Genomic DNA, 27,847 nt, shown 5'->3' with positions numbered 1-27,847 from the left:
GAGATTTTTAGAACACATAGAAGGAAAAGAGACGAATACAAACACAAGACTCCACTTAAACACCACAGAAGCAACCACAAAGAGTGTTAACCTACAAAGAGCCTTAGCTACAAGACACAGAGAAGCGGCACCTTTTACGGCTAGCGTGCTAGCGAGAAACAAGATAGAGAGAATGAGCCCAGTGAGGAGGGGGGTACCTTGTCTTCTGATTGTATCGTTGGGAATTCGTTGCATCTGCGTGTCAACAGGGTCGTCCCACAGGGGTCTAATGGGATAGACATCTCCGGAAGTAGGGAAGTGCATTTCGGGAAAAGTCTCTCTCTCTATGACGGAGGGGTCTATGCCGCTGCTCTCGTCATCCGAGATGGCAGCGGTGGCAGCCTCATGCTCTTTGTCTTTCTCGGCCTGAGCCAATCTCTCAACCAGCTTTGCCGCTTCGTCACTAATCTCATTAACAAACTCTATGGACTTCTTGCGTGGCTCGCTTTTCTTTTTGGCGGGGGTGGAAGTCTGGGATGGTTGACCAAGCTTGCCTCTAACTGGCAGCCTGGATTGGAAGCCGAAGCATGACTTAGGCTTGGTGGAGTAATCAGCGCTCATGGGACGAACCTGGCCCTTTTTAGCAGATGTCTTGTCTCCCTCACAGAAGCTCTTGGCTTTGGAAGACGAAGTCTTGGTTTTGGGAACTGCAGAGAAACCTGCATCTGTCTCAGACTTTCTCCTCAAGTCCTTTTTTACTGGGAACTTTAGCTTTGTGTCCTGGGAAGACTCAGTATGTTTAACTGATGGCTCAGGCTTGACAGGGTTAGCCTTGCCTTTGACAGGTATTCTTGATTTTGACTCTACAGAGGGGGTCTCTTTTTTAGGAGTAGCTGAATAGGGGGATGTAGAGGAGGAAGAATTTTTAGCTCGACTTTTGGGGCCAGCCTTGGCTGGAGCCATAGCTGGGGTTTTAGTTTGGATCCTTTTCACTTTTTCACTAGAAGTTGGGGTTTTGGTCTTTTCCATGGTTTTGGGGAGTTCTATAACCGAATGCTGCTCCTCGGGAGAGGAGTCAGAGGACTCTTGGTCCTGTTCAGAGTACACCGATCGAGTGACAGTTGTTACTGCTGTCTCAACATTAGCTATCATTGGGTCTAAATAACTATTTTCTACCTCTAGGGGGGTCTCCTCTACAATTGTATCTGGTTTATCTTCTAAAGCCTCAGGAGATACTGGGGATACTGAGTCTTTGTCTTTCTTAGTGGTCTTAGCTGAGGCAGAAAGACCCATTCTAGGGATTCTAGATTTAGAGGCGTCTGATTTAGAAGGGGAGGCTGCTACAGCCCCGCTACCTGTCTGATCGTCCTCTGAAGCATCTTTTGCTTGTTTCTCATCTTCCTCCACTTTTATTTCTAGAGTCAGGTTGAGACCTACTTCACTTTCTAATGGGGCTCCTCTATCTCCTGGCTCTTCTCTGACCTGTTCAGACAGCGCCTCCTCTAGAGGCTGCTCTCCTATCTGGAAGAAGGCAAAGCCCTCGTCCTCATAGGTCCGTTTGGTCATGTCAATAGCTCCGCTCCGGGTCATCTCGAAGAGCTTCCCCTCTTGGAAGAGGAAAGGATTGGGCTCGCTGGTTGGAGTGCTCTCCTCTGTGGGGCTCCTTCCTGGGGTGGTGTCTGGGGTTTCCCCCTGGGAATGCCGGTCCACCATCAGACCCAGGATCTTCTGCTCTTCCTCTTTGACGCGGGCCGCGAAAGCGTCGTCGTCCTCACGCATGGCGCTCCAGGGGTCTGCCTCCGCGCTGGCGGTCACGCCCTTCGACTTGGTTCTGGGAGGTTCCTCTTCCTCATCGTCTTCCTCTGTGTCGTCATAGATACAGATCTCAGGTTTGAACGTTTCCCTTGCTGGTCCGATAATGATGGTCGAGGACGTTTCTGCCTCAGGGGCTCCTGAGTGCCCCCTGTAATCTCCTTTCAATTCATCAGTTATATTACTCTCTACCTGGCAGGGAGCCTTTACAGCAGATGTCTGCAGACTGCCTGCATCTGCCTCTTTCTCTCCCCCATCATCCTCCGTGCTTCCCCTTGAGTTCCTCAAGCTTTCCTCCTTCTGCTCGTCGGTAATATTTGCAGCACCCTCAGAGCTCGAAGACATGGTAGCCATTTGAGCTAAACTGTCTTTGTCATCCATGTCTTTGTGTGAAGGAACTGATTGTGAGACATGTTGCTCTAAGACAGATTGAGTTTCCTCCACTGCTGCCATTGTAGCTACACTCTTGGCCTCTGTGTGGTGGACTCCTTCATGCACACCTTCTGGAAAAGGAGAGGGAGGTTGTACTTTAATAAGGGATTCAACAGAAAGAGCTAACTCTGAGGTCTCTTTGGCCCCAGTGAGCTCAGTCTCATTTGTGGGCTCTAGTTCAACTGTTTTGAAGCTATCGTCCCCTGCTTCGTCATCTGCTGAGGCACTGACATATTTTCGAGAGTTCTCTTTGGTTCTGGCGTCCTGGTCCATTTCCTCAAAGGTTTTTATTTTGGCTGCCATTTTAAACATCTCCTCCTCTGGAGTGAATTTCCTCTGTGCTTCTGACTCATCATCATCTTCCTCTGAGTCTTCTTTTATGACAGCTGGTGTGGACACCACAGATAGGAACATGTGGTCGGGGGTTTTAGGGTTTACCTCATAACTTACCTCTTCAGAACTAGGGGTGTCGGGGGAGAGAGGACTCTTACCAGAGCTTTCCATCTGAGACAATGTCTGCTCGATACTGTCATCATCATTGGCACTAGCCTCCTGGTCCCTGAGTAGCCTACTACGCAACACGTCTGTGGGGTAGTCTGTGACTTTGGAGGGTTCTGGGTGGCTAGAGGACCCACTGGGCTGAGTGGGAGGGAAGTTTTTTTGCTCTACCGGGCTGCTCTCTAAGGAGTCACAACAAGGGGATTCCTTGGTTGGGCTGGGCTCGATAGAGTCTGGGGTCCTATGGGAAGAGTTGTCTTCCATGAGGGGACTACCTTCGTCTAGAGAGTCTCTGTGGCTTATGGTCAAAGAGTCGTCGGCTAAGGGACTGAGGGCGTCCGAGTCTTGCTGTCTTAAAGGCAGTTCTAAGCTTCCTTGACGCTCGGTAGAGGCACTAGAAGCAATGGTTGCAGCTAAGGCTGAGGCTAGCTTGTCATCAGGGCTCTCCTCATCACTTAGGAAGCTCTCTAAAGTCTCAGAAACTCTCTTTGTAAGCTTTCTCGGTTTAGAGGACTTAGACTCGACCGTCTGAAAAGATATGGACTCACTTGTGGTGTGGTCGTCTGCAGCCTTGCTGGAAGAGACAGGGAGGGTTATTTCATTTGATGGCTGGTCATCAATGGTCCCAACACCGGAGTCTCCAGACTTATCCTTAATTTTCTTGTCATCTTCGACAGCTATAGTAACAGCTGTTGAGTTTTTAGTGGACTGGTCAGCATTTTTGGGAGAGAGAGAGAGACTGTCAGGGCTTGTTCCAGGAGTTGCTAAGCCCTGGTGTTTGAGGCTATCCTCTGAGCTCAGGTGAGGAGAACTAAGATCACCCAGGCTGGCACTGGGAGAGTCTGCCACGCCCTCATGTTTTAAACTATCAGAGCTATCATCGAGGGCAGAATTCGGAAACTCTATGGTTTCAGTTAAGTCTGACTGGGCAGCAGGACTACCCTCTACAGAGATCTGCCTAAACTGTTGGTACTCTGGATTGTCCTCAAGCTCTGCCTTGATTTCAGCACCAAAATCTTTGGAGTGCTTTCGGGGTGGGTTAATTTGCTTGTCTCTCTCTCTGTGGTGCTTGCCAGGTATGGCATCCAGTGACACTTCCCGTTCGTAACAGGTTGACGTGGCTTTGATGGTGGATTTGAACTGAGTGGGCTGTGATTCTGATTCTGTTGTTTCATGCTCTGAAGAGACGGTTTTGAGCTCGAAAAGTCCAGACTTTCTCTTTGAGGGGTCCTGCCCCTTTTGGAAGGATCGCATGAGCTCCCTTACTGACATTGTCTCCTCCAGCTTCTCAGACTCAGTTTTGGGGGACTTAAGTGGACCCTGTTTAGCGGTGCCCTGTTTTGCGGGGCTCTGTTTTGGGATGGTTCCTTTTGCCTTTTGTGGTATTTTGCTCTCCACAGCAACATTTGAAGGATTGGTGCTAGTTGGCTTTTGGCCCTTTTGCTCAGCCTCCACTTTCTGCTGAAGGGCTTTGACTTTGTCTTTTATGGATCCAATGGGGGTCTCCTCTACTACTGGGGACACAGGTGACACTGGTTTAGGGTCTTTGGGTGCGCTCAGGAGAACATCCCCATCGGTAGATTCTTCCACCTGTTCCTGGTCCTTTCCTTTCCTCCTGACTGGCTTTTGTAGGTCGAAAGCAGGAGTTTTGATGTCTTTCTTTGTTGTTGTAGTTGTTGTTGTTGTTTTTGTTGTTGTCATGGTTCTTTTTGGGCCTTTGCGCAGGACTACCTCTGTGAATTTCTCTTGGACCTCTTTCTCCTGGGCTGTTGTACTGGTGCCCACAGGTACATCCATGAGATATTCTTTGAGTTCACCACTCAGGTGTTTGACCATCCCAGACACATCTTTGATTGCTTTAGGTCTGGGAATCCCTCTGTTGACTCTGACTTCACGTAGTATTGGTTCCTGGGGTTCTAAGGCAGCCATATGTTTGGCCTCTTCTATCTCACAGTCTGAGAGGAGGACCCACTCTTCATTCATTCTGGCTGCTCTTGCCGCCTCCTTTGCCGCCTCCTTTGCCTCCTCACCCTCATAAGTTCCGCTCCTAAGTATCTTGCCCACTTTCTCCAAATCCTCTTTGACCTTCTCCATGATTTCAAACGGCTCGCCCTGAACCTCATCAGCCCCTTTTTCCAGACCGCTCCCTTCCATGGAACTGGATTTGTCTGTAGAATCCGTGGTTAGGATGGCGGTCATTTTGATCAGGTCTTGTTTCATCTCAGACACATCGGAGAGGAGGTCCGGACTGGCCAGAGCCGTAGAATCTCGGATCAAATCTCTCTTCCGGACCGTAGTCTCCGTCGACGTAGTGTCTTCATCATCTTCCATTTTGGCAAAAGGACAATTAAGGAGCAAAAAAATAATAAATTGAAATGAAAAGGAGACAGACATTGGAGAATGTGGTCAGGACAGGAACAGGAACAGTACAAACTGTCAGGGTTCAAAGGGTAAAGTGGGGCCACAGCGGCAACTACAGAACGCATCAAAGAAAGGGGGCTTGGATTGACTGGGTTTCTTAGGAGGCAAATACTGCAGCAAAGCAAAAAGCCAACTAAATCATAAAGATGAGAAGGGAATGAGCTGGAAATAACTTGCTTATACACATATAGTCAGCACACCCACGCTCACAGCACAAAAGCGAGAACACATCTACAATAAATCCAGTATCAAACAAACGATGAGCAAGAACAGACACCAACAAATCAACAAAGGATAAGGAAACAGGGACACAAACAAAGGGATAACAACATATAGGTAGACAGACATCTCAAGATTGTTTACAGACAGAAAAATAAAACGATTATTTAAAATGATTTTTTCCTCAGAGAAGAAAGCCAGTGATAGCAAACTGTTGGGCGATGGTTTGGTGTGCTCTTTGCTATTGAACAGAACAAACCATTATGTTCCTCTACTGCTATGGAAAATAAAGGGTTCTGAACCAGCATCAAACTGGTAAACTAATTTAAGGAAATTAACAGGAAAAGCATAATTGATTTAAGGGGAGGGCATATGGTCTTTTTAGAGGACTGTATCCCTTCCTTATACTAACTTTGGTCTAGTTAAATACACTTTTTGAAACATAACTGAAGAGAAAAATGTAAATCATATTAAGAGTAGCAACATTGTAATAAATGAAATTCAAATAGCGAGGGAAAAGGAATTCAAAGATCAGTGTTAAAGCAAAACAAAGAGTCAAAAGAACTCTCACACTTGACACACACCCAGACACAGGAACACACACATACACACTCATGTAAGCCAAGTTATTTCCATGCAAAGCAAAGGGGAAAGTTGACATGCAGCCTTTTGTGAAAAGTGAATGGGGCAAATGTAAAGTGATTTAGGTAATAAAGAACTAAAATGTACCACTAGTACGTCTGCATTTTGTCTTTATCAAGAGAGGTTAATTTAGGTATTCCCATTCAATAGTGTGGTGAAATGTAGTCTACTATTTTCTCATAGCCTACAACTGTTAAAGGTGCAGCAAAATAATTATTCCAAATTACATGTGTATGCAAATTGCCACATACATTACACATACATTGTCCAATGTAATGAAGCCAAATTGAACAAATAACATACACAACATCAGTTCATGTACAATGTATGTATTACTGTACATGTATGTTTTGAAGGTATGTGCAATATTTTCCATATTCTACATATTGTATACAGTGCCAAACATATGTAGATATCCAGCCAGCTATGCTGAGGCACTTGACTATGATTAATGATTAATTCATTAATGAATTAGAGGCAAAGGGAATATAAAAAACCACATGGGCAGGGTATGAACGAGGGGATCGGGAGGGGTAGAAAGCTAGACTACAGTTTGCTTTGCCATTCAGGTACTACAGTAACGTGGGGGGGGGTTACTATTCCGTTGTCACATAAACATCACCACAGTATGAATGAGAGTTTGATTCATGTGCGTAGTATCTCTGTTTCAACTCTCTCTCTCCATGTGTCCCAAATTGAAAATGGCAGAGGAGAAAGCTAACACGAAGACACCGGTGCAGCGATGTGTCAATTGAGATATTGAAGAAGTTTATGCCTGATGAAGTTGTTGGCGTAGCCTTGCCTTGGTGGGGTGGAGTGACATTGTGTGTTGTTTTGTTTTTGTGACAAAGACAAACATGTAGAAGTTAAAGGGCTTTGAAAAAGAAGCGCGTGTGTTACAGCTTAGCTAACACGGGTGATATGAAGCACAATATTTACGCATTAGGCTCTGGTTATCATTCTGTATTGCTCTCTACAATAGTCAACTAGCATAACATCAACATTGGTAATGTCTAAATCTATGGTATGGTCACAACGCAATTATCAAAGCAATGTCATATTCAACTGGTTGAGTAATGCAGCCATATTATAACAGTTCAAAGTTAAACAGCAAGAGTTTAGAAAGTTTTAGTATAGTTTAGGGAAAAAAAGCAGTTAAAAGTGTTATCAAAAAAGAGTAAATGACTTACATTTCTCCAGCTTCCTGCTGATCTGTAAAGAGGAATACAAAAATTGCACCCACCATTAATACCATTTCCATCACCGTGTAAGAAAAAATGTAGGCAATATTATGTACACATTTGCTACCTTTGCTACAGGAAGAAAATAAGTAATTGGACATGGAACTACTATCACGACGAATAAGACTAGTATCTAAAGATACTCTGCTACAAGTGACAAGCACGCTGATGAGCAGTAACATGGAGTATGCGTTGCATTCCTTTCTAATACCTGACACAGAGCTAAATGACAGACAAAATAGTGAACGTCTAGCGACATGTTTCTGGCCTGAAAAACATGTACAAATAAACAGTTAGTGGGGGAGAAGAGGGGCACAATATTACCTCTTCCTCAGCCTCTTGGTCTGAATCAGATTCCTTTGGGGTGCAAGAAGCAGCAAGAAGCAGAACGAGACAGATAGACAAATAGAGAAAGGTAGAGGAGGGGGAGGAAAAAAAGACAACGGGCAAAGCGATGTTACCATAGCGACAGACTTGAAGGTTTGTGGCCAATCAATGTTGTTTCGGGGAGGGTGTCGGGGTCAGAGTAAACTTGAAAGACCTCTCAAAGGAGAAGGGATTCATGTTATACTTTAAGACAGCTACCAGCACTCACATATAGTAAAGCTTGTTGCTTCTAATAAATCAAATCACAGTTAAAAGGTGTACAAATGATTTTGAGAATACAAACCCCAATTCAAATTTGAAGGAAGATAGCATGCTATGAGCATGTCACGAGTGCAGATTTTGCATGTTAGTATGCAAGCAACACACTGTTAAGAAGGTATTATTGTACCTGTGGGAAATGCTAGTTAAGGAATTGAATACTCAGTTACTCTTGAATACACAAGTCAATCAATCAATTTGACTTAAGTCAGCAATGACGAACACTCAGGCATGCAATGGTAACTGCTGGTGTGCTATACAGGACCCAGATTTGTCCTGGTAAGGTCACATGACCAGGAACAATTCCAGGTCCTAGGTGTTTCCTAGGCTGTGTGTTTAGGTGGAGGTAATGTTACAGTGTTCTTACCTTTGAGTAGGATGGTAGTGTGATGTTCAGGTTGCATATAGCGTTGTGGGCCAGACTTCTATAAGACCTGGGCTCTTTCATAAAGGACAGACGGCCACACGGATCCTGAGTGTTGTCTCGGATCTGTGGAATCATCGGCATCATTATCGCCAGTCAGTCAATCCATTAACATACAGTTTACGATACACGACTAGTTTGTAATAAAGTAAATGATATGGAAGAGTGTACGAATGATGGCCCAGTAATACCCACCTTGATGAAGAGTGCCAGCCTGTTCTCTTTGAAGGCAAAGAAGCTGAAGAGATGGTGCTGGCCACTCTTGGTGAGAGGGACCAGATTGCCAAAGCAGTCTGCATAGATGGGTTTGCCCTCCAGGACCTGAAGAGAAGCACACATCAGACACATTTATTTTAGCTGAGGTTAGAAACATACCAAACCCATCCCTGTTAGTAATCTATGGTGATTTACTAAGCCTTCACACTTTACTGGCAGTTTACTACACCTTTCACTGGAGAATACAATATTTACAGAAGGGAAATCTACAGAAAAAGCTTAAAGGTACATCCCTCCTAGCCCTTGACCACACCTCTACCATGACACCCACCTCTACGTCTCTGCTCCTGGCCACCTCTGTGAAGTTCTCCTGTTGCTCGAGGGTCTTGTCCATCTTGTCGTCAGTCATGCAGAAGCAGCGGAGCCGCGCTTCAATGGGGTCGTGGGTCTTGGCGAAGATGACGAACTTGGCCATGTAAGGAACGCAGATGATCTCCCTGTAGACCGAAGTGGAGAAGTTTACTGACTCCTGCGCCTGCCGACAGTCTATCAGCCAGAACCTGGCCGACACGTTGGTCGTGAAGGAGACACAGTCGTTGATGAACGTTAGGGGCGTGGTTCCTGTAATGTCCTCCCATTGGGCTGGCGTCGTTCCACCTTAGAAGAAGAATACAATTTAAAAATGTTAGAAGGTTAGCTACAGACATCATGGTTTGTGTGTGTCCCTGCAGTGTGTGTGTGTGTGTCAGTGTGTGTGTACACTTTGTATGTATGTATGTATGTACAGTGGTTCCTCCTTTAAAAGTTGCGTCATATTCAATATACGTTATTTAATTGGCAGTCATTTTTTTACGTTAATGCAAGTTAGTGCTAGTTTGACCACCAGAGGGCAACTTTGAGAAGCATTTGATAGTCTCCCATATTGGCATTACTAGAGAATTTAAAACCTTTTTTGTAATAACATAGTACATGGGATTGATTTTAAGAAATGTGGCTTAATTAATTTGATTAATATTATGGTGTTTCTATTCCAAGAAAAACAAAACCCTCAGGGTTTCCGTTAGGATGGAATGGAAAATATTGCGCTGTACAACGTGACGGTCGAGAGTAGGCTACAGCTTAAGAGGATTGGAGGATTGTAAATTAATATCTAAGGGGCATAACATTTCCACACCCTAATTGTAGTCTAACCAATACTCATTTTGTCTATGGTAGGCCTACAGTATATCTAAAAATATTTTTTCAATGACGTGACTCTCCGCAAATAATTACATTTAGAGGATTGGAGGATTCTAAATTAATATCTAAGGGGCATTTTTCATTAGGGCAAACCTGATCTGTGAGAATATCTAAGGGACTTTTATATAATTCTAAATGAATTAATTAATAATAATCGCTTTGTTTAAAAAGTAACGATATTTTGGAGATTTTGTTTTCATTTAACCTAGAGTGATCGAGAAAAAGGCAATTCTTGAACATGGGGTGAGACATTCTCACTCATTTGTAAATAAAGCCAGTTTGTTATTTAGAATAATTTATTTCTGGAGAAACCTAACTTGATTATTTAGCAGACATCACTTGATTATATTCAGTCAATATCTTAAGAATATCATGGAATATAATTGAACATTTTCTTTCTCCATGTTTGTCTCAGAGCAGCACGAAACGGTGTTGAAATAGATGCCCACAGCTATATATATACATATCTGTCACGCCCTGACCTTAGTATTCTTTGTTTTCTTAATTATTTTGGTTAGGTCAGGGTGTGACGAGGGTGGTATGTGTGTTTTTGTCTTGTCTAGGTTTTTTTTATATGCCTAGGTGTGTGTGTCTAGTCTAGACATATGTAGGTCTATGGTGGCCTAGATTGGTTCCCAATCAGAGGCAGCTGTTGATCGTTGTCTCTGATTGGGGATCCTACTTAGGTTGCCATTTTCCAGTCTGGTTTGTGGGTTATTGTCTATGTGAGGTTGCATGTATGCACTCATTGTTTATAGCGGTCACGTTCATTTTGTTAGTTTGTTTAGTGTTCTTCGTGTTTATTCGTCTTAAATTAAAAGTATGTATTCACATCACGCTGCGCTTTGGTCTCCTCACTACGACGTTCGTGACAATATCGACATTTTTTTTATTATTTCGTTTTCAAAGAAACAACAGTGAGCGATTGTAATCTGAATAAAGGCCCAAAAAATATTTAGAAAGGCCAAAATATAGCCCTGCTAATAGCCATAATAACGCTGTACAACGTGACCATGTGTGTTTGAAAGAGTATTTTCCAGTAAGCAACAATTTGTTTTCCTTCATTAGACAACTTTGTTCCAATATTTCTGTAATTCACTGATATTTATTCCCGTAGTAATTCGTTATGGATCCATAACTAAATGAACATCTGCATTTTGAAAGAGTATTTTTATCATTATTTTATTAATGAAAGCATAAAGATGCCATTATTAGCTACATTGTTATAGTTTGAACGTGCAGATTGGCACTAAGAACAGAACAGCGGGAACGTTTCCCTAGTCAGCGCCATTATTAGTGCAATGCCCCTTAAATATTTTGGAGAGGATTTCGTCTTCAAATAACGCAAAATAAGCGAGAAATAGGCCATTATTGAACATGGGGTGAGACATTGTTACTAATTTGTAAATAAAGCCAGTTTGTTATTTAGAATGATTTATTTCTGTTTTTAGAGGGAGAAAAAACAAAAACCTAACTTCCCATATTTTTCTCATGGGTCTCCCAGTCGAGGCCCAGCACAGGTATTGAACCAGCATCTGTAGCAACACAGCTTCCACTGCTATGCTGTGTCTTAGACCATTGCGCCACTCAGACACTGTACAACATGACCGGTCGGGAGTGGGCTACACGACTACAGTAAGAGTTAAATAATCCTAACAAAATAAAATAATAAAAACCTTAGTGTAACAACAGTTTTACTAAGTAACACTGAAGTCGTGCACAGTTATCAGTTTCTATTCAGGTTTATGTCGCCCATTCATTGTCATTTAGAGACACAGTAGGACCCAAAAGCATAATCAGTGCTCTAACTCCCCCTTGCGCTGGTCTGGAGCAATGAAGTGGTGACGCAGGGTACCACTGCGTGGTAAGTCCTGTCCTGTGGCGTAAGCCTGTGGCGTAAGCCTGTAAGTCCTGTGGCGTAAGCCCGCAACTTTTAAAGGACGAACCACTGTATGTAAAGTATCAGTCAAAAGTTTGGACACGCCTACTTATTCAAGGGTTTTTCTTTATTTTTTACTATTTTCTACATTGTAGAATAATAGTGAAGTCATCAAAACTATGAAATAACACATATGGAATCATGTAGTAACCAAAAAAGTATATTTTATATTTGAGATTCTTCTTTGCACACTCTTGGCATTCTCTCAACCAGCTTCATGAGGTAGTCACCTGGAATGCATTTCAATTAACAGATGTGCCTTGTTAAAAGTTAATTTGTGGAATTTCTTTCTTTCTTAATGCATTTGAGCCAATCAGTTGTGTTGTGACAAGTTAGGGGTGGTATACAGAAGATAGACCTATTTGGTAAAAGACTAAGTCCATATTATGGCAAGAACAGCTCAAATTAGCAAAGAGAAACGACAGTCCATCATTACATTAAGACATGAAGGTCAGTCAATACGGAACATTTCTAGAACTTTGAAAGTTTCTTCAAGTGCAGTCGCAAATACCATCAAGTGCTATGATGAAACTGTCTCTCATGAGGACCGCCACAGGAATGGAAGACCCAGAGTTACCTCTGCTGCGGAGGATAAGTTCATTAGAGTTTCCAGCCTCAGAAATTGCATTCCAAATAAATGCTTCACAGAGTTCAAGTAACAGACACATCTCAACATCAACTGTTCAGAGGAGACTGCGTGAATCAGGCCTTCATGGTCAAATTGATGCAAAGAAACCACTACTAAAGGACACCAATAAGAAGAAGAGACTTGCTTGGGCCAAGAAACACGAGCAATGGACATTAGACTGGTGGAAATCTGTCCTTTGGTCTGATGAGTCCAAATTTGAGATTTTTGGTTCCAACCGCCGTGTCTTTGTGAGACGCAGAGTAGGTGAACGGATGAACTCTGCATGTGTGGTTCCCATCGTGAAGCATGGAGGATGAGGTGTGATGGTGTGAGGGTGCTTTTCTGGTGGCTCTCTGTGATTTGTCTAGAATTCAAGGCACACTTAACCAGCATGGCTACCACAGCATTCTGCAGCGATACGCCATCCCATCTGGTTTGCGCTTAATGGAACTATCATTTGTTTTTCAACAGGACAATGACCCAACACACCTCCAGGCTGTGTAAGAGCTATTTGACCAAGAAGGAGAGTGATGGAGTGCTGCATCAGATGACCTGGCCACCACAATCATCCGACCTCAACCCAATTGAGATGGTTTGGGATGAGTTGGACTGCAGAGTGAAGGAAAAGCAGCCAACAAGTGCTCAGCATATGTGGAAACTCCTTCAAGACTGTTGGAAAAGCATTCCAGGTGGAGCTGATTGAGAAAATACCAAGAGTGTGCAAAGCAGTCATCAAGGCAAAGGGTGGCTACTTTGAAGAATCTAAAATATTTTGATTTGTTGAACACTTTTTTGGTTGCTACGTGATTCCATACGTGTTATTTCATAGTTTTGATATCTTTACTATTATTCTACAGTGTAGAAAACAGTAAAAATAAAGAAAAACCCTTGAATGAGTAGCTGTGTCCAAACATTTGTTTGGTACTGTATATATCTGTGTATATGTGTGTGTGCGTTCAATCCACCCTTCTCTCTAACCTGTGATACTACAGAGCAGGCGCAGGGTGGGCTGGTCCCCGCCGAAGCCATTGACCACAGGGTCAGTGTTACTCTTGGGGATGGGGATGGTCATGGTTATGGGTTTATGGAACTTCCTCCTCCGGGGCTCCAGGGTCACGATGGGGCTGAACGTAGCCTTGTTCCCCAGGAGCTTCTTCACCACGTCCACGTTCATTGGCTGAGCCTGGAGATGACAGGTGACGGCTTTAGAAGTAGACTGACATTAGAGATACCTTGGATCGGCTTTGGCGTTAAAACATGGATTATGACGTTGATAAAACAGGATGACAGTGTAGTACTCATAAAATACTCAACGTATTTAACTTTTGCTACATTAAAGCTCTGCCTCAGAATCAACGTGCCATTCTTTTTGATTATAACTTCTCCTGACTGCCGCTCATGCCATAGGCCCCCATTAATTGGGAAAATAAATCGAGAAAATTTTACAGACACTCAAATGAAATGGTGTTTTCACTTTACGAAGAGAATATTTGAAGTAAATTACCTGTAGTCCCACTTTGATCCTCTTGGTGAGGGCTCCCTCTGGGAAGACGGCCTGGACCGTAGGCACCACCGTGCTGCTGAGGATGCCCCCCTCTGGACCGATCAGGTTACTGTCCTGTTTGACCCGGGACACCACCGCAAAGTACTGGGGGAAGTCCCTGGTGATGATGCGGCAGATACGCTTCTTCTCCAGCTCCTCTGGAGGGTCCAGTTCTGGAGAGGAGGACAGAAGGAATGGTGGTTCATTTGACATTGATTCAGATTATGGCTCTGTTGAAATACCTTGACAACGATTTCTTCCTTCCTCCCCCCTTGGAGTAATCACTGCTCACATGACTGGGTTGGTGTAATCCTCGCTTTCACCTATCCATCCATTTTAGATCCGTGAATACTCCAAGAAAGGGAGGCAGGAGGGAATGCTTCTCTGAAGTATTTGAGCCGGGCCTCTTGGCAATGGCCTCTAATGATGATGAGCGCTAAGTGTTGTCTCGCGTTGACGACATCACACTCACCCTCGTCCATGCCGTTGAGGATCTGGTTGAGCTCCTCCTCGGTGTGTTCACAGTGGTGCTCCTTCCAGCTCTCTCCTGTCTCACTCCTCATGATCACCAGCTCCCTCTCCTTCCCCCTCAGGGCAGCGAAGTGAGGGATCTCCACCACTACAGGCCTGCGACCAGGGACAGGGTGCACGGTGAGTGTGTGTGTGCGGGTGGAGATGGGGCGGGGGGGGTTATGTATGTACGTGTGTGTACAATATATGCGTGGGTGTGTGTGTGTGTGTGTAAAGAGTGTGTGTAACCAATCACATTTCTCACCTGATGAGCACAGTACAGTGTGTCAACTACAAATGCTTATGGGACAGTCATGCTAAACATCCACCAAGATATCAAATGAACCAATAAAACCATGAGGTTGAACAGGCAAACAGACAGCACTAAACATAGAAAGCCAACCACAAGGTAAGGAGGCGAAAACTAGGAACAAAAAACAAACATACAATGTAGTGTCTGGGATGCTACGACAGAGAGCGGGGCAAGACACCTGGGCCCGGTTAACCGATAGCGATGGAATTTAAGCTTACAAGTGTTTTAACGATGCATCTTTCCTACAACGGACGAAGATGTAACATGCGCATCCCAAAGCACCATGTTCGCGAAGTGGAGTCGTTGGAGCATGTGTCGGTACTGATAGGATCGAAATAAAGGAGGCGCTGCTCTCGGATCAGCTTTCTCCATTTAAATCTTACCTTAGCATGATCATTATTTCACAAAACTGATGACGGATCAGCTACCAGAGAGATATTACCACCTACGGCTGCAAATATTGAGGCGGATTATTGAAAATGCTTTACCCAATTAAAAAAAGCACTAAATCACCAATCACATGTTAGACTACACATCACGAAATACATTGATACAAATTACAGACAGCAGCCTACAAGTAGCAAAATAGAACTCAATTGATTGAACATATTTATATTTTAAGGAAGTCATCTCAGTTTTCATTTGAGGCATATTTTTATACGTCACTTGTTCGTATCAATTGCAAAAACAAGTTTTCAAGTGCAAACGTTAACAACGCTGGTTTCGGGAAACAGCTCGGGGATTTAACGACGCTCCTACGAAGGTTAGCGATGCTCCTAACGGTTAACTTTTGGGAAACCTGGCCCAGCACGACACTAGCACACATAGCATACAGGTGAGGTCACAGACACAACATATCACAGAGAGTCAAAACATAAAATGAGGAGGCTATAAAATGGAACTAGTAGCATCCATGGATTGTTTCATATGTTTCGTTGTCCCCTACCCAAGGAATTTTGTCCCGGGTGGCCCGAGCTGCAGGATGCGGCTAACGAGGCTCTCACCCTCGTTAAGAGGGGGTGGGGCAGTGGGAAGGTGCAGTTTACTGTGAGACCAACCGTCCGTTAGCAGCAGTGGGGGAGAGAGAGCGGAAGTAGTCAAGATAATGGGTGACTAGTTGGGTTTTGTGAGAGCCTTTTGGCTGAGTGGAGTGGAGGCCGTCATCATGACATCGTGGTAAATACACAGGGCTTTAAATACACAGAGCTTTCAAAGTGGAAGTTATTATAAACGTCACCATCAGGGGGCAGTAATATATTATCGGTAGACAGCCTCTCTTAGTGGAAACCTACATATCAAATCAATCATGGAGCAGTGTTCTTTTGCAGTTTTCTGTTTCCTTGCGTCTCATAGAAACAGTTAGTCTCCTAAAAATGGTTGAGTTAGAGCTGGAATGCTGTTTAAAAAGAAAACAAGCAAGGCCCTTGCCACTGGGAAGAAGCAAAGAGCATAGACCGTTTTAGTAAGGCATTGGCAGGGTGAAATTAATCTGAGAAAAAGAAGAGGGGCAGCAACATTCTCAGGTTTTCATTCATACAGTAGGCCTATGGTGTCCTTTGACGCACACCGTCTCTTTTCCTTTTTGCTCGTAGCATTCTCACCTCACGCACTCTTGAGTCTTGGACTCTCACAACATACGTCGTAATCTCTGACATCTCCTCGCTCTCTTTCATTGTCCCACTCTGACATCCTGCCCCTCTATACAACTTCCTCTCCCTTTCACACTTTCACCCCCTCCCTCCATCCCATATTTTCTTACCCGAGGAACTGGGCTCCGACGGGCCCCACCTCGATCAGCCTGCTGGCCAGGCCCTCTCCTTCCACCATGGGGGGCATGGTGGCCAGGCGGTGCCTCTTCACCAGCCGGCAGGTCACCCGCGTGGGCGCGCTGCACTTCCGCGGCGGGATAATGATGCGCAGGCCGTTGTGACGGCAACCCCGCATGGCTCCGCCCCTGGCGTCCACCATGAAGCTAACCAGGAAGCTGTTAAGGAAATGGGCGGGGGGCAGATGTGATGTTTACAAAATGAAGAGAAAGATATTTTTAAGCATTGTGACAAATACAGTAGTACATCTTTGTACTTCCCTTTACACAGATCATTTACATAACTTTCAGCAAAATACAATTTTTGGGGGGTGAAAATATGCAGACAAATATGAATCCATGTTAAAACACACAAACATAAGAATTACAGTTTCACTGCGTACCTACATGCACAAACACCAGACTGTGAGTGAGAGGGGAATGGGTGTGACACCACATACTGTTACGGCTAATGTGAAGGAGCTGCTAACGCACTTCACCGGTGACACCAGTATGTTATGGTAAAGCAAACAAACCATTAAAACAACACTCCAACACGCAGACTGAACAATACGGTACAGCGGCAAACATGGAGATTGGTCAAACACAAAAACACAAGGGGCCTGGATTCAATCAGATCAAGCGCTAACCGGCGATATCCGACACCCGCATAGCTGATGTTTTGGCAGTGTCACGAAGCAACACCCATCCCACTCGCGTTAGAATTCAAGAATGAGAAAAATATAGGCTATGTTAAAAATAATGACACTCAAATTGAAAATCATTCAACTTAATAATGAGGATTGTAATCAGCCTAATTGAGGTGAAAATTACATCTCACATTCCAGCGTTCAAACTTGTTAACAAGGCTGCATGGGATTTCTCTTAATGCAACTCTGTGCAGCCAACGGCAATGTCCACTTCAGGTAGGCTATAATGCCAGGAGCCGCTTGTGGACTTGACAGCTCTAACGCAGTACCACCGCAAGCTCTGACACCACCAAAACAACCGCTATACGGATGTCGGCTGAAGCAGATCTGATTGAATAGAGCCCTAGAACCTTGCAGCTGTGAATCGACCAAACACAATTAAACAACAAACAAAATGGCCTCCATGAGTCAACAGGATTCAACCAAGATGGACACAATGGCTGACCAATGACGATGAGGCAATGTGTGTGACTCTTTGATGCAGCACTAGGAGCAAATTATGTCCCTAACAAAGAGGCCTGTGTAAAAATGTATATAAACGTTGACAAATGTCCGAGTGATCAAAAGCTAAAACGGGGGAATAGTGGAACATGGGAAACATCTGTTAGTAGTGCTGCACTCGCAAGACAGGCATGTGTGAAACAACCACACAAACAAACACATCTCTCTAGAAGGAGAGCACACTGTGAAAGAGAGGAGGAGGAGTGTGAAGAGGAGGATGAAGAGGAGGAAACCAAGGTGCAGTAGATCACCTGCTGTCGCCATGATCATGGCACGGAGAGGAATGGCTGAAAACAGAACAGAGACCCCATGAGACAAAGAGAGAGAGAGAGAGAGAGAGAGAGAGAGAGAGAGAGAGAGAGAGAGAGAGAGAGAGAGAGAGAGAGAGAGAGAGAGAGAGAGAGAGAGAGAGAGAGAGAGAGAGAGAGAGAGAGAGAGAGAGAGAGAGAGAGAGAGAGAGAGAGAGAGAGAGAGAGAGAGAGATAGCTGGATAGAAATAAAGAAATATACAGTGTATTCGGAAAGTATTCAGACCCCTTGACTTTTTCTACATTTTGTTACGTTACAGCCTTATTCTAAAATTGATTAAATTGTTTTTTCCCTCATCAATCTACACACAATACCCCAAAATGACACTTTTTTTAAAAAAAATATAAAAAATGAAATATTACATTTACATAAGTATTCAGACCCTTTTCTCAGTACTTTGTTGAAGCACCTTTGGCAGCGATTACAGCCTCAAGTCTTCTTGGCTATGAAGCTACAAGCTTGGCACACCTGTATTTGGGGAGTTTCTCCCATTCTTCTCTGCAGATCCTCTCAAGCTCTGTCAGGTTGGGTGGGGAGCTATTTTCAGGTCTCTCCAGAGATGTTCGATCGGGTTCAAGTCCAGGCTCAGTGGCTGCGCCACTCAAGGACATACAGAGACTTGTGCCAAAGCCACTCCTGCGTTATCTTGGCTGTGTGCTTAGGGTCGTTGTCCTGTTGGAAGGAGAACCTTCGCCCCCAGTCTGCGGTACTAAGGGCTCTGGAGCAAGTTTTCATCAAGGATCTCTCTGTACTTTGCTCCGTTCATCTTTCCCTCGATTCTGACTAGTCTCCCAGGCCCTGCTGCTGAAAAACATCCCCCTAGCATGATGCTGCAACCACCATGCTTCACCGTAGGGATGGTACCAGGTTTCCTCCAGACGTGACACTTGGCATTGAGGCCAAATAGTTCAATCTTGGTTTCATCAGACCAGAGTATCTTGTTTCTCATGGTCTGAGAGTCCTTTAGGTGCCTTTTGGCAAACTCCAAGAAGGCTGTCATGTGCCTTTTAGTGAGGAGTGGCTTCTGTCTGGCCACTCTACCATAAAGGCATGATTGGTGCAGTGCTGCAGAGATGGTTGTCCTTCTGGAAGGTTCACCCATCTCCCCAAAGGAACTCTGGAGCTCTGTCAGAGTGACAATCGGGTATTTGGTCACCTCCCTGACCAAGACCCTTCTCCCCCGATTGCTCAGTTTGGCCGGGAGGACAGCTCTCGGGAAGAGTCTTGGTGGTTCCAAACTTCTTCCATTTAAGAATGATGGAGGCCACAGTGTTCTTGGGGACCTACAATGCTGCAGACATTTTTTGGTAGCCTTCCCCAGATTTGTGCCTCGACGCAATCCTGTCTAATTCCTTTGACCTCGTAGCTTGGTTTTTGCTCTGACGTGCACATAGACAGGTATGTGCCTTTCCAAATCATGTCCAATCAATAGAATTTATCACAGGTGGACTCCAATCAAGTTGTAGAAACATCTCAAGGATGATAAAAAGGAAACAGGATGCACCTGAACTAAATTTCGAGTCTCATAGCAAAGGGTCTGAATACTTATGTAAATAAAGTATGTCTTTTGAATCTTTTATACATTTGAAAAAATGCAAAAAAACTGTTCTCGCTTTGTCATTATGGGGCATTGTGTGTAGATTGATGAGGACTTTTTAATTAAAAAAAAATCTATTTTAGAATAAGGCTGTAACGTAACAAAATGTGGAAATATACAAGGGGCTGAATACTTTCCGAAGGCACTGTAGATAGAACGATAGATAGGGATATAAAAGAAAACGTCTCTAGGGCTGAAAGAGAAGAAAATTAACCATACTCCCCATCCCTGTGGACCAGAATCCTCAGTGTCTTTGGACAATGTTCCAAATAGTTTGTCGTACCGCTTGTCCTAAACCAGTACTTCGAGACACTCTCAGTAGCCTTACATTACTGATTCAGGACTTGTGTCATTATTACAAAGAGGGATTATCTTCCGTCATCAATTAGCATGGCAGAGAGAGTTAACTAGAGGATGACAGGGGATCTTCATATCACAATGCATTAGACTAATATGTCTATAATGAGTGCTAACATTATTCATTACTGCTCTTCATAGTGTTATCTCCCAAAGCCGCTTAACAGATGGGCCTTGGAGTAGGATTACAAAAGATCGTGATTCTGTTTTCAGAACGAAAATAAATAAATAATAAACGAGCTGCCTGGACCCACCGTTGCTCTAGTGTCTGTTGAACAGGGCTGAACGCACTAGGCTCAAGGGAAACCTGCATTCAGGATGGGTTAGACCAGATAACTGTTGCAGCTTTTGTACCAAAATTAGTTTAAAAAAAATACATGTTTTGATAGTTAAAGCCCAACCCTTCTGTGTACTCCCTGTGCCCGCTGTACCTACCCAGAGTGGATCGGGCTGGAGGACAGTGCCACATTGTCCAGATTTTCTGTGCCCCAGCTCAGACGATACGAGTCCTTTTCATTTTCCCTGGCAAGAGACGACACCTGGCAACCAACAAAGAGCCACTTGTTAAGGACATGCCACAGCCAACAGTCGGTTACACACACACACATTGCACCTCAACTTTATTAGACTTTTTTTTTGATTAGGGACAGATGCAATAACATTGACACAATGCAATTTTACAACAGCTTGCGCTACTTTACAGTACCCGTCTCTGAATAGACAGCGACGTTCATCTAAACTCACACTTTGAATGATCTACAGTCGAATAAAGTACATTTCTAAGAGCACTCACTACATTCCAATACAGGAGTTATTCAACGTCAAGACATTACGACCCTATGAATCAAAGTAACATATTTCCTGTATTGAGCAGAGCAACTGCTTTGAGCAATGCATAGCATGCACAATATGTTTCCGTTGCAATAGATGAGTCTCGAGGCCTGGTTCATCCCTTTACAGTCGTGGATGTGAGAAGGTAAACTCTTTACTTACGTTGTGGCTGGTGAGCATCTCCTCTATCATGCTTTCGTGTTTTGGAGAGTAGTAACCGTGGTGACTGGGAGTGTAGGACCTGTCCAAACTGAGGAGAGGAGGAAAAGGTGACGTAGGTAGCCATGGAAACATCACACACAGCTAAAACAGTGTTCACCACCCATTATGGCACAAATCTATCCATGAGACATGGCACAAGTGAAGTACTGTAAAATCAAGGAAAAATGGACGGCGATAGTCGGAGTAGTACTACAAAAAAACTGCTTCAAAACTACTACAGTAGTTCTGCGACGGATGTGGACTGACTCAATCATAGAGAGACAATAGCATTTATATCACATACCTTTGCATTCGACTAGGTACAGTAAGCATGGTAAGGAGGAAGAGAAATTAGTTGAAATTCATCAGAAACTTCAGCACAAACATTCGTGCATTCACCACAAATTAGATCATACACTCTCTCACACACACACACACACACACGCACGCACACACGCACACACACACACACACACACCCTTCTCCTTCATCCGGTGTATATACTCTACCTGTCAGAGCGTCCCCCCTCCAGACTGAAGCGCAGGTAGTTCATCCCATCCATGTACTGTCCAGGCAAGGAGTCATCTCCCAGTTCCCTCAGGTCCTCTGCCCTCAAGTACTCCCCTCCGTCCCCTGTCATCGTGTCGTCACCTGGAGGAGAGAGGGATGCGGGTTGCGATACACGGAAGAGAATACGGGTATTGTAGGGGAAGGGGACATTGTGATGTGACTACAGTTAGCAAGCATACATACACGCAGGGGCCAGCCCTTACCTAGGGTGTGTGTGTCATCGTGAGGCTTAGTGACACACACACACACAGTCACACACACATACAGTCCTTTTTTGTCGTCAGATATAAGCGCTTACAGTTACTGAAGCACTACAGATGAGCTGGGAGACACAGCTCATCTCTGCCTGGTCTCCACCACGTCATAAAGCTCTACTGCTGCTGTTACCACTACTGGACAGCAGGGGGCAGAGTCACTAAACCCCTTTCCCCCCTACAGCGCTGAAGCAAACTGAGTCGAGCTGTACTGTGCTGGCCTGGTTACGCATCCAACGACCCCACCAAAATTAGCGAACCCAACTGGAAAGGACAGTGTGATGATTTAAAAAAAAATCTCAATCAGTACAGTACAGTTCGGGTTGGCACCATTGTGTGACAAGTGCCTAAGGGGAGCAGGTAGCATACTGGAGGATGTGCTGGCAGAACAAGTGAGAAACATACTGTAGGCTGATAGAGATGTTCCTGTGTCAATAGCATAACCACTGCCTGGAGAAGGAAAAGTTAGGAACAAAAGGAAGAAAAGAAAAACAGCCACAATATGATCACATTACCACGACGTTTAGTCATATGCACAGTAGCACCACAACTGTAAGGGTAAAGCAAGCTATGAGATGCGGGTTGAGAAGAAATACTCACAAAGCAATGTCATTTACAACACATCCAATAGCAAGAAATGTCGGTTAGAACAGCCACACTGTCTGCAAAACCAAACCCAGCTTCCAAAACACAACTATTGACAGGGTGTGTCCATTTTCCACCAAAATCACTGCCAACCACTCCACTCTTATGATCCAAGTTTCCCTCGAGAAGTAAAGTGAATTCACTGCGCAACCGGAAGAGCCAGGAAAAAGAAAAATCTTCCATATCCGTAATGCATTGCCACGTCTATGAGGTGACTGTTCACATAAACACAGATTGGCCCTAAATGCACAAACTTTATGAGCCATGACAGAGGGCCTGGAAGAGTGGAACTAACTGCCTTTAACAAGTATTCCCACTAATGCTAATAAATATCAACCATACAGAATTAATCAGTAAAGCATTGGCATGTGTTTTGAAGGAGGCTTAAGTTAAGTTAGCCCTTAGCAGCATTTCAAAAGTAGCTTACATATTCTTACATATTCAGGCTTTCCCGGCCATGGCATGTGATAGGAGATAGATCACAGCATTTCCGAGTGGGGATTTGAAATCCGCTTTGAACTGACAACACTCAGGGTGAAACTATCTTCCTGAGTTCTGTACAGGCAAGCTTTTGCCGTTTTAATTGGTGTCTTTTCGCTTGAAGTTTAATGGCACTCTCTAGTCCAGGGGCAGCATTTCTTAAAGTCCTCAGAACATGTGGATCTGAATATGCTATTAAAATGCTTTTAAAATCCACCCTTTCCCCTTAGCTGATATTTAAGAAGCGTGACAAAACAAAAACATTCTCGTATTGACATTAAAGAGGGCACGGCCACCACTAGTGTCAATATAAATGTTTGTTGACAGCATTAATGCTTTCAGCAATGATAACCAGTGTTCCACATTTAGAGAAGTGGGCCTAAATGTGCATATCACAAGCTTGGTTTCACCACACTATGTTTGAATCCAAACCATATCAGTAGGCGAGTTTAGTGCAGGTTCAAGTATGTCCTCTCAACCACTCATCCATGACAGGTCGTTTTACACAACCATCGCAGAGGAATCTCACACCATGCGAATTACCACGACAAACCGTCACACCCTCTTCAATAGTAACCACCACGGCAACCTTCACACGGTGTACCTTCTAAATCCATGGAGTCATCGGACAGAACATCATCCTCACTCTCTTTCAGCACTGTGGGTACAGTATGTAGGCCTATACAGTACACAGTACAGTGAGAAAACTGGCCTACCACAACACACACTAGACTCTCCGAAAAAAAGGGTTACAAAAAGGTTCTTCGGCTGTCCCCATAGGAGAACCCTTTTTGGTTCCAGGTAAAACCCTTTTTGGTTCCAGGTAGAACCCTCTGCGGAAAGGGTTTTATATGGAACCCAAAAGGGTTCTACCTGGAACCAAAAATGATTCTTCAAAGGGTTCTCCTATGGGTACAGCCGAAGAACCCTTTTAGGTTCTAGATATCACCTTTTTTAGTGTAGGATTGGGAAATGGGAAAAACGGGAAGGATTTGGGGAAGGCTTACTGAGATAGCCTATTAGTCGATCAGTGTCTACAGTAAACTGGGGCAGGATTTGAACACGAAGTCGGGTTAACTGAAGTTCTTGTAGGGCAAACATAAATGGACTTGAGGTTTAGAATGACAGTCTCTAGACATGGTTGTGGTCATATACTGACTGGATCAAGTGGCAAACTCACCCTCCTCATCAGAGACATCTAGGACTTCAGTCATAGTCTCAGGGACGTTCAACTTGTGTTTCTCTGTCACCGTCTAAACGACATTAACAAAATAAGATCATTCCAACTTTATAGGCAAAACCATGTGTGAATTCTTTATTTTAAGGATAGCGGAGTGAGATAGTTGTGTGACTCACGGTTGTCGAGGTAATGATCTCCTCGGTGACAACCTTGAGTGTGTCTACCACCGAGATGTAGCCAAGTCGCCGGGCGATGGCCAGAGCTGTGTTACCATTCTAAGAGGATGGAGAAAGACATAAGTGTGTGTGTGTGTGTGTGTGTGTGTGTGTGTGTGTGTGTGTGTGTGTGTGTGTGTGTGTGTGTGTGTGTGTGTGTGTGTGTGTGTGTGCATGTTCAGAAGCTAGTCCACTCACCACAGTGATGTTGTTAGGCTTAGCTCCACTCTGCAGCAGAAGATTGATGATGTGTGTGTTTCCTTGCTGTGCTGCTTGGTGGAGGGGAGTGTACCCATTCTGACAAGAGAAAGGCAAACAGAGTAATGACTGTCTGGCAAGGCCTGAACATTTTAGAAATTCTGTATGAACCCTTACGATAGCATTTTATCTTTCCTGTCAAAGAAAATAATTGCATTATTGAACATTCGTAACACAGTTAAAGGGAAACTTTGGGAATTTAGGTACGAGGTTCTTTATCTACTTCCCCAGTCAGATGAACTCGTGGATATAATTTGTATGTATCTGTATCCAGTATGAAGGAGGTTAGAGGTAGTTTTGCGAGCCAATGCTAACTAGAGTTAGCATAATGACTGGAAGTCTATGGTATCTACTAGCATGCTAGCAGTTACCATTGACCCCCAGTCATTGCACTAGCGCTAGTTAGCTAACTTCCTTCAAACTGCACACAGAGACATAGAAATCTGACTGGGGAAGTATACTGTATAAAGGGCCTCGTTCTCAAAATCCAGAAGTATCTCTTTTTAAAAAAGGTGCTTTTTTCTAAGAGTGCACTGTGTTAGTTTTGTGCATGGTGTGTTACCTTGGTTTTGGCATTGACACTAGCACCGTTCTGTAAGAGGAAGTTGACCATCTTGGCATTGCCATAGTGACAGGCTACGATCAGAGGAGTGTAACCCAACTGCAACGATAATGGTAAATCACAGTTAGCATCAAAACATCTACTACCAACATCGTGAAAAGAGAAACAGACATTCATTGGCATACTGAGGTACAGAATATGGAGACATACTGTATATTATCAGTATTCCAGTACAATGGTCAGCCAATGCTCAAATGAAATGAATAGAGGCCATACCTTAGTTTGCTGGTCCAGGCTGGCTCCATGTTTCGCCAGTATCTCACCCACAGCCACCTTGTCCTCCTGGGCAGCCAGATGGAGGGAGGTGAGGCCACTCTGAAGGAACACAAACAACAATATGTTTGTTACTCACCACCTCTCTACATGAATGAATCAGCCTACTGTATACCTATGGACAGTAGTTTCTCCTGGAGGAGAACGGAGTTTTTGAGTGACAGGCAACTTTTACAGGACAGGAATGCGTTGACAGGTGGGAAAGATGTGACTGGGTATTTGGGGTCTTCTCATGCAGAGTGCATGTTCTTGCACCCCCGAGACAAGGCAGACAAGGTCACGTAAAAACAGCGATATATCTTCGTCCACTCAGCCCGCCGGGCACAGACGTCAATTCAACGTCTATTCCACATTGGTTCAACGTCATTTCATTGAAGTGACATGGAAACAACGTTGACTCAACCAGTGTGTGCCCAGTGGGAGATCTGTCTGGGGTTGACTGATGGAGCTGGATGAAGAATGAACGGTTTGTAAAAATTCAAGCAGCATACCACCCTGCATACCATTGCTGGCTTGCTTCTGAAGCTAAGCAGGGTTGGTCCTGGTCAGTTCCTGGATGGGAGACCAGATGCTGCTGGAAGTGGTGTTGGAGGGCCAGTAGGAGGCACTCTTTCCTCTGGTCTAAAAATAAATATCCCAATGCCCCACACTGCCCTGTGTAGGGTGCCGTCTTTCGGACGGGATGTTAAACGGGTGTCCGGACTCTCTGAGGTCATTAAAGATCCCATGGCACTTATCGTAAGAGTAGGGGTGTTAACCCCAGTGTCCTGGCTAAATTCCCAATCTGGCCCTCAAATCATCACAGTCACCTAATAATCCCCAGTTTACAATTGGCTCATTCATCCCCCTCCTCTCCCCTGTAACTATTCCCCAGATCATTGCTGCAAATGAGAACGTGTTCTCAGTCAACTTACCTGGTAAAATAAATAAATAAAATAAAAAGTTTAAAGGGGGAATATACCTGGGTTTCTGCTTGGCTGGAGACGTGGCCTTGCTTGCCTGCTCTAAATTTCAAAGACAAAGTGCGTGTGGGTGGGGGACTGTAAAGTGCGTGTGTGCATGAACTGTATTCATATGCGTATTTATAGTATGTGCATGCCTACACTCTTAGGAAAAAAAGGGTTCTTTGGCTGTCCACACGGGATAACCTCGCCTGTCACTCAAAAACTCCTCCCTTTTTGGTTCCAGGTAGAACCCTTTTGGTTCCAAGTAGAACTGTTTTGGCTTCCATGTAGAACCCTCTCCACAGGGTGTTCTACATGGAACCCAAAAGGGTTCTACCTGGAAACACAAAGGGTTCTACCTGGAACCAAAAAGGGAGGAGTTTTTGAGTGACAGGCGAGGTTATCCTATGTGGACAGCCGAAGAACCCTTTTTTCTAAGAGTGTACTGTATACTGTAAGTGTGTGTAGGGGCATGCATGCCCACAGACAGGGACCATTAAGTGTGACTGTGTCTGACAGGCAGGGCCTTCGGTGTGACACGTGTGGGCAGATATCCATGGTCGTCATGGCAGTTTATCAACCTCCCACCTCCCTCTTTCTGACTCGGCCCTCTACAGCTCAGGGCACAAGCAGTCTCACACTCTTCCTAAAATAGCTTTGAAACTACACTCTCCCCTTCTCTCAAATTCATTCCTGTTACCTTCATACATGCCACGCTACAGCTCTCAAATCAGAACCGAAGGCTGGATACTAACTTGAGAGCTGTGTGTGTAACTCCTATTTCCTTGCAAAATGTCACAAAGATATCGATGAATCTAATATAGTCCAAGCTAATGATACCTGATAGGATTAAGCCCTTACTGCGCGTGTAACTATATGCACAAGGGTACTTTAAAAGGGAGACTTGGAAGGAATGAGAGCACATGACAGAGTGGAATGAAAGACTGACATCAGAGAACCTGTTCCTTCGAACCCCTCAGAAGCAGTGAGACATCACGTCTCAGAAAAGTGTCTGTGACTAGTGTACGAAGGCCTATGTACAATTTTAACGTCTTAGTTTTAAAGTGTGGGTCGTTGGGTTGTGGGTTCAAATCTCGGCCCATGGCCGCGTCCCATAAGCAGTTTAAAACCGAGAGGGATGGGAAGAGGCAGGCCTACCTTGGTGGGGACGTTGACTTGAGTCCCCTTCTCCATGAGCAGGGCGGCCATGTCAGCGTGTCCCTCCTGTGAGGCCAGGTGTAGGGGGGTGACCCCCTGCTTGGTCAGGATGTTGGTCTCGGCCCCGTACTGCAGCAGCACCACCGCTATGTCCATCTGGTTCTTTTTCGCCGCAATGTGAAGGGGAGTGTAGCCGTTCTGGAGGAGAGAGGGAGGTCGAGAGTACATCAATTCAGT

General features: G+C 44.5%; 1 protein-coding gene across 2 annotated transcripts in view; it reads right to left on the bottom strand.

Moving 5' to 3' along the window:
- The window catches only part of ank2b (ankyrin 2b, neuronal), a 134,412-nt gene that overhangs the window by 28,321 nt on the left and 78,244 nt on the right, over window positions 1-27,847 (bottom strand). Inside the window, exons 8-29 of one of the 2 annotated variants that reach the window (XM_070437907.1) lie at window positions 27,611-27,808; window positions 25,452-25,550; window positions 25,176-25,274; window positions 24,554-24,652; window positions 24,317-24,415; window positions 24,141-24,213; window positions 23,565-23,639; window positions 21,521-21,662; window positions 20,973-21,060; window positions 20,415-20,518; window positions 17,968-18,003; window positions 16,461-16,685; window positions 15,648-15,746; window positions 14,351-14,505; window positions 13,840-14,051; window positions 13,314-13,518; window positions 8,861-9,186; window positions 8,509-8,634; window positions 8,257-8,379; window positions 7,569-7,601; window positions 7,194-7,215; window positions 198-5,045 (exon numbers count right to left, since the gene is read on the bottom strand). In XM_070437907.1, the coding sequence (XP_070294008.1) occupies window positions 198-5,045; window positions 7,194-7,215; window positions 7,569-7,601; window positions 8,257-8,379; window positions 8,509-8,634; window positions 8,861-9,186; window positions 13,314-13,518; window positions 13,840-14,051; window positions 14,351-14,505; window positions 15,648-15,746; window positions 16,461-16,685; window positions 17,968-18,003; window positions 20,415-20,518; window positions 20,973-21,060; window positions 21,521-21,662; window positions 23,565-23,639; window positions 24,141-24,213; window positions 24,317-24,415; window positions 24,554-24,652; window positions 25,176-25,274; window positions 25,452-25,550; window positions 27,611-27,808 (7,486 nt within the window). The remainder of the gene's footprint in view (window positions 1-197; window positions 5,046-7,193; window positions 7,216-7,568; window positions 7,602-8,256; window positions 8,380-8,508; window positions 8,635-8,860; window positions 9,187-13,313; window positions 13,519-13,839; window positions 14,052-14,350; window positions 14,506-15,647; window positions 15,747-16,460; window positions 16,686-17,967; window positions 18,004-20,414; window positions 20,519-20,972; window positions 21,061-21,520; window positions 21,663-23,564; window positions 23,640-24,140; window positions 24,214-24,316; window positions 24,416-24,553; window positions 24,653-25,175; window positions 25,275-25,451; window positions 25,551-27,610; window positions 27,809-27,847) is intronic. The other variant, XM_070437908.1, reaches the window with a different exon arrangement.

Source organism: Salvelinus sp. IW2-2015, linkage group LG37 (genome assembly GCF_002910315.2).
Source record: "Salvelinus sp. IW2-2015 linkage group LG37, ASM291031v2, whole genome shotgun sequence".
In the NCBI taxonomy this organism is placed as follows: Eukaryota; Metazoa; Chordata; class Actinopteri; order Salmoniformes; family Salmonidae; genus Salvelinus; species Salvelinus sp. IW2-2015.
Note: the sequence above shows the minus strand (reverse complement) of the source record. Positions and strands in the feature narration are given on the sequence as shown.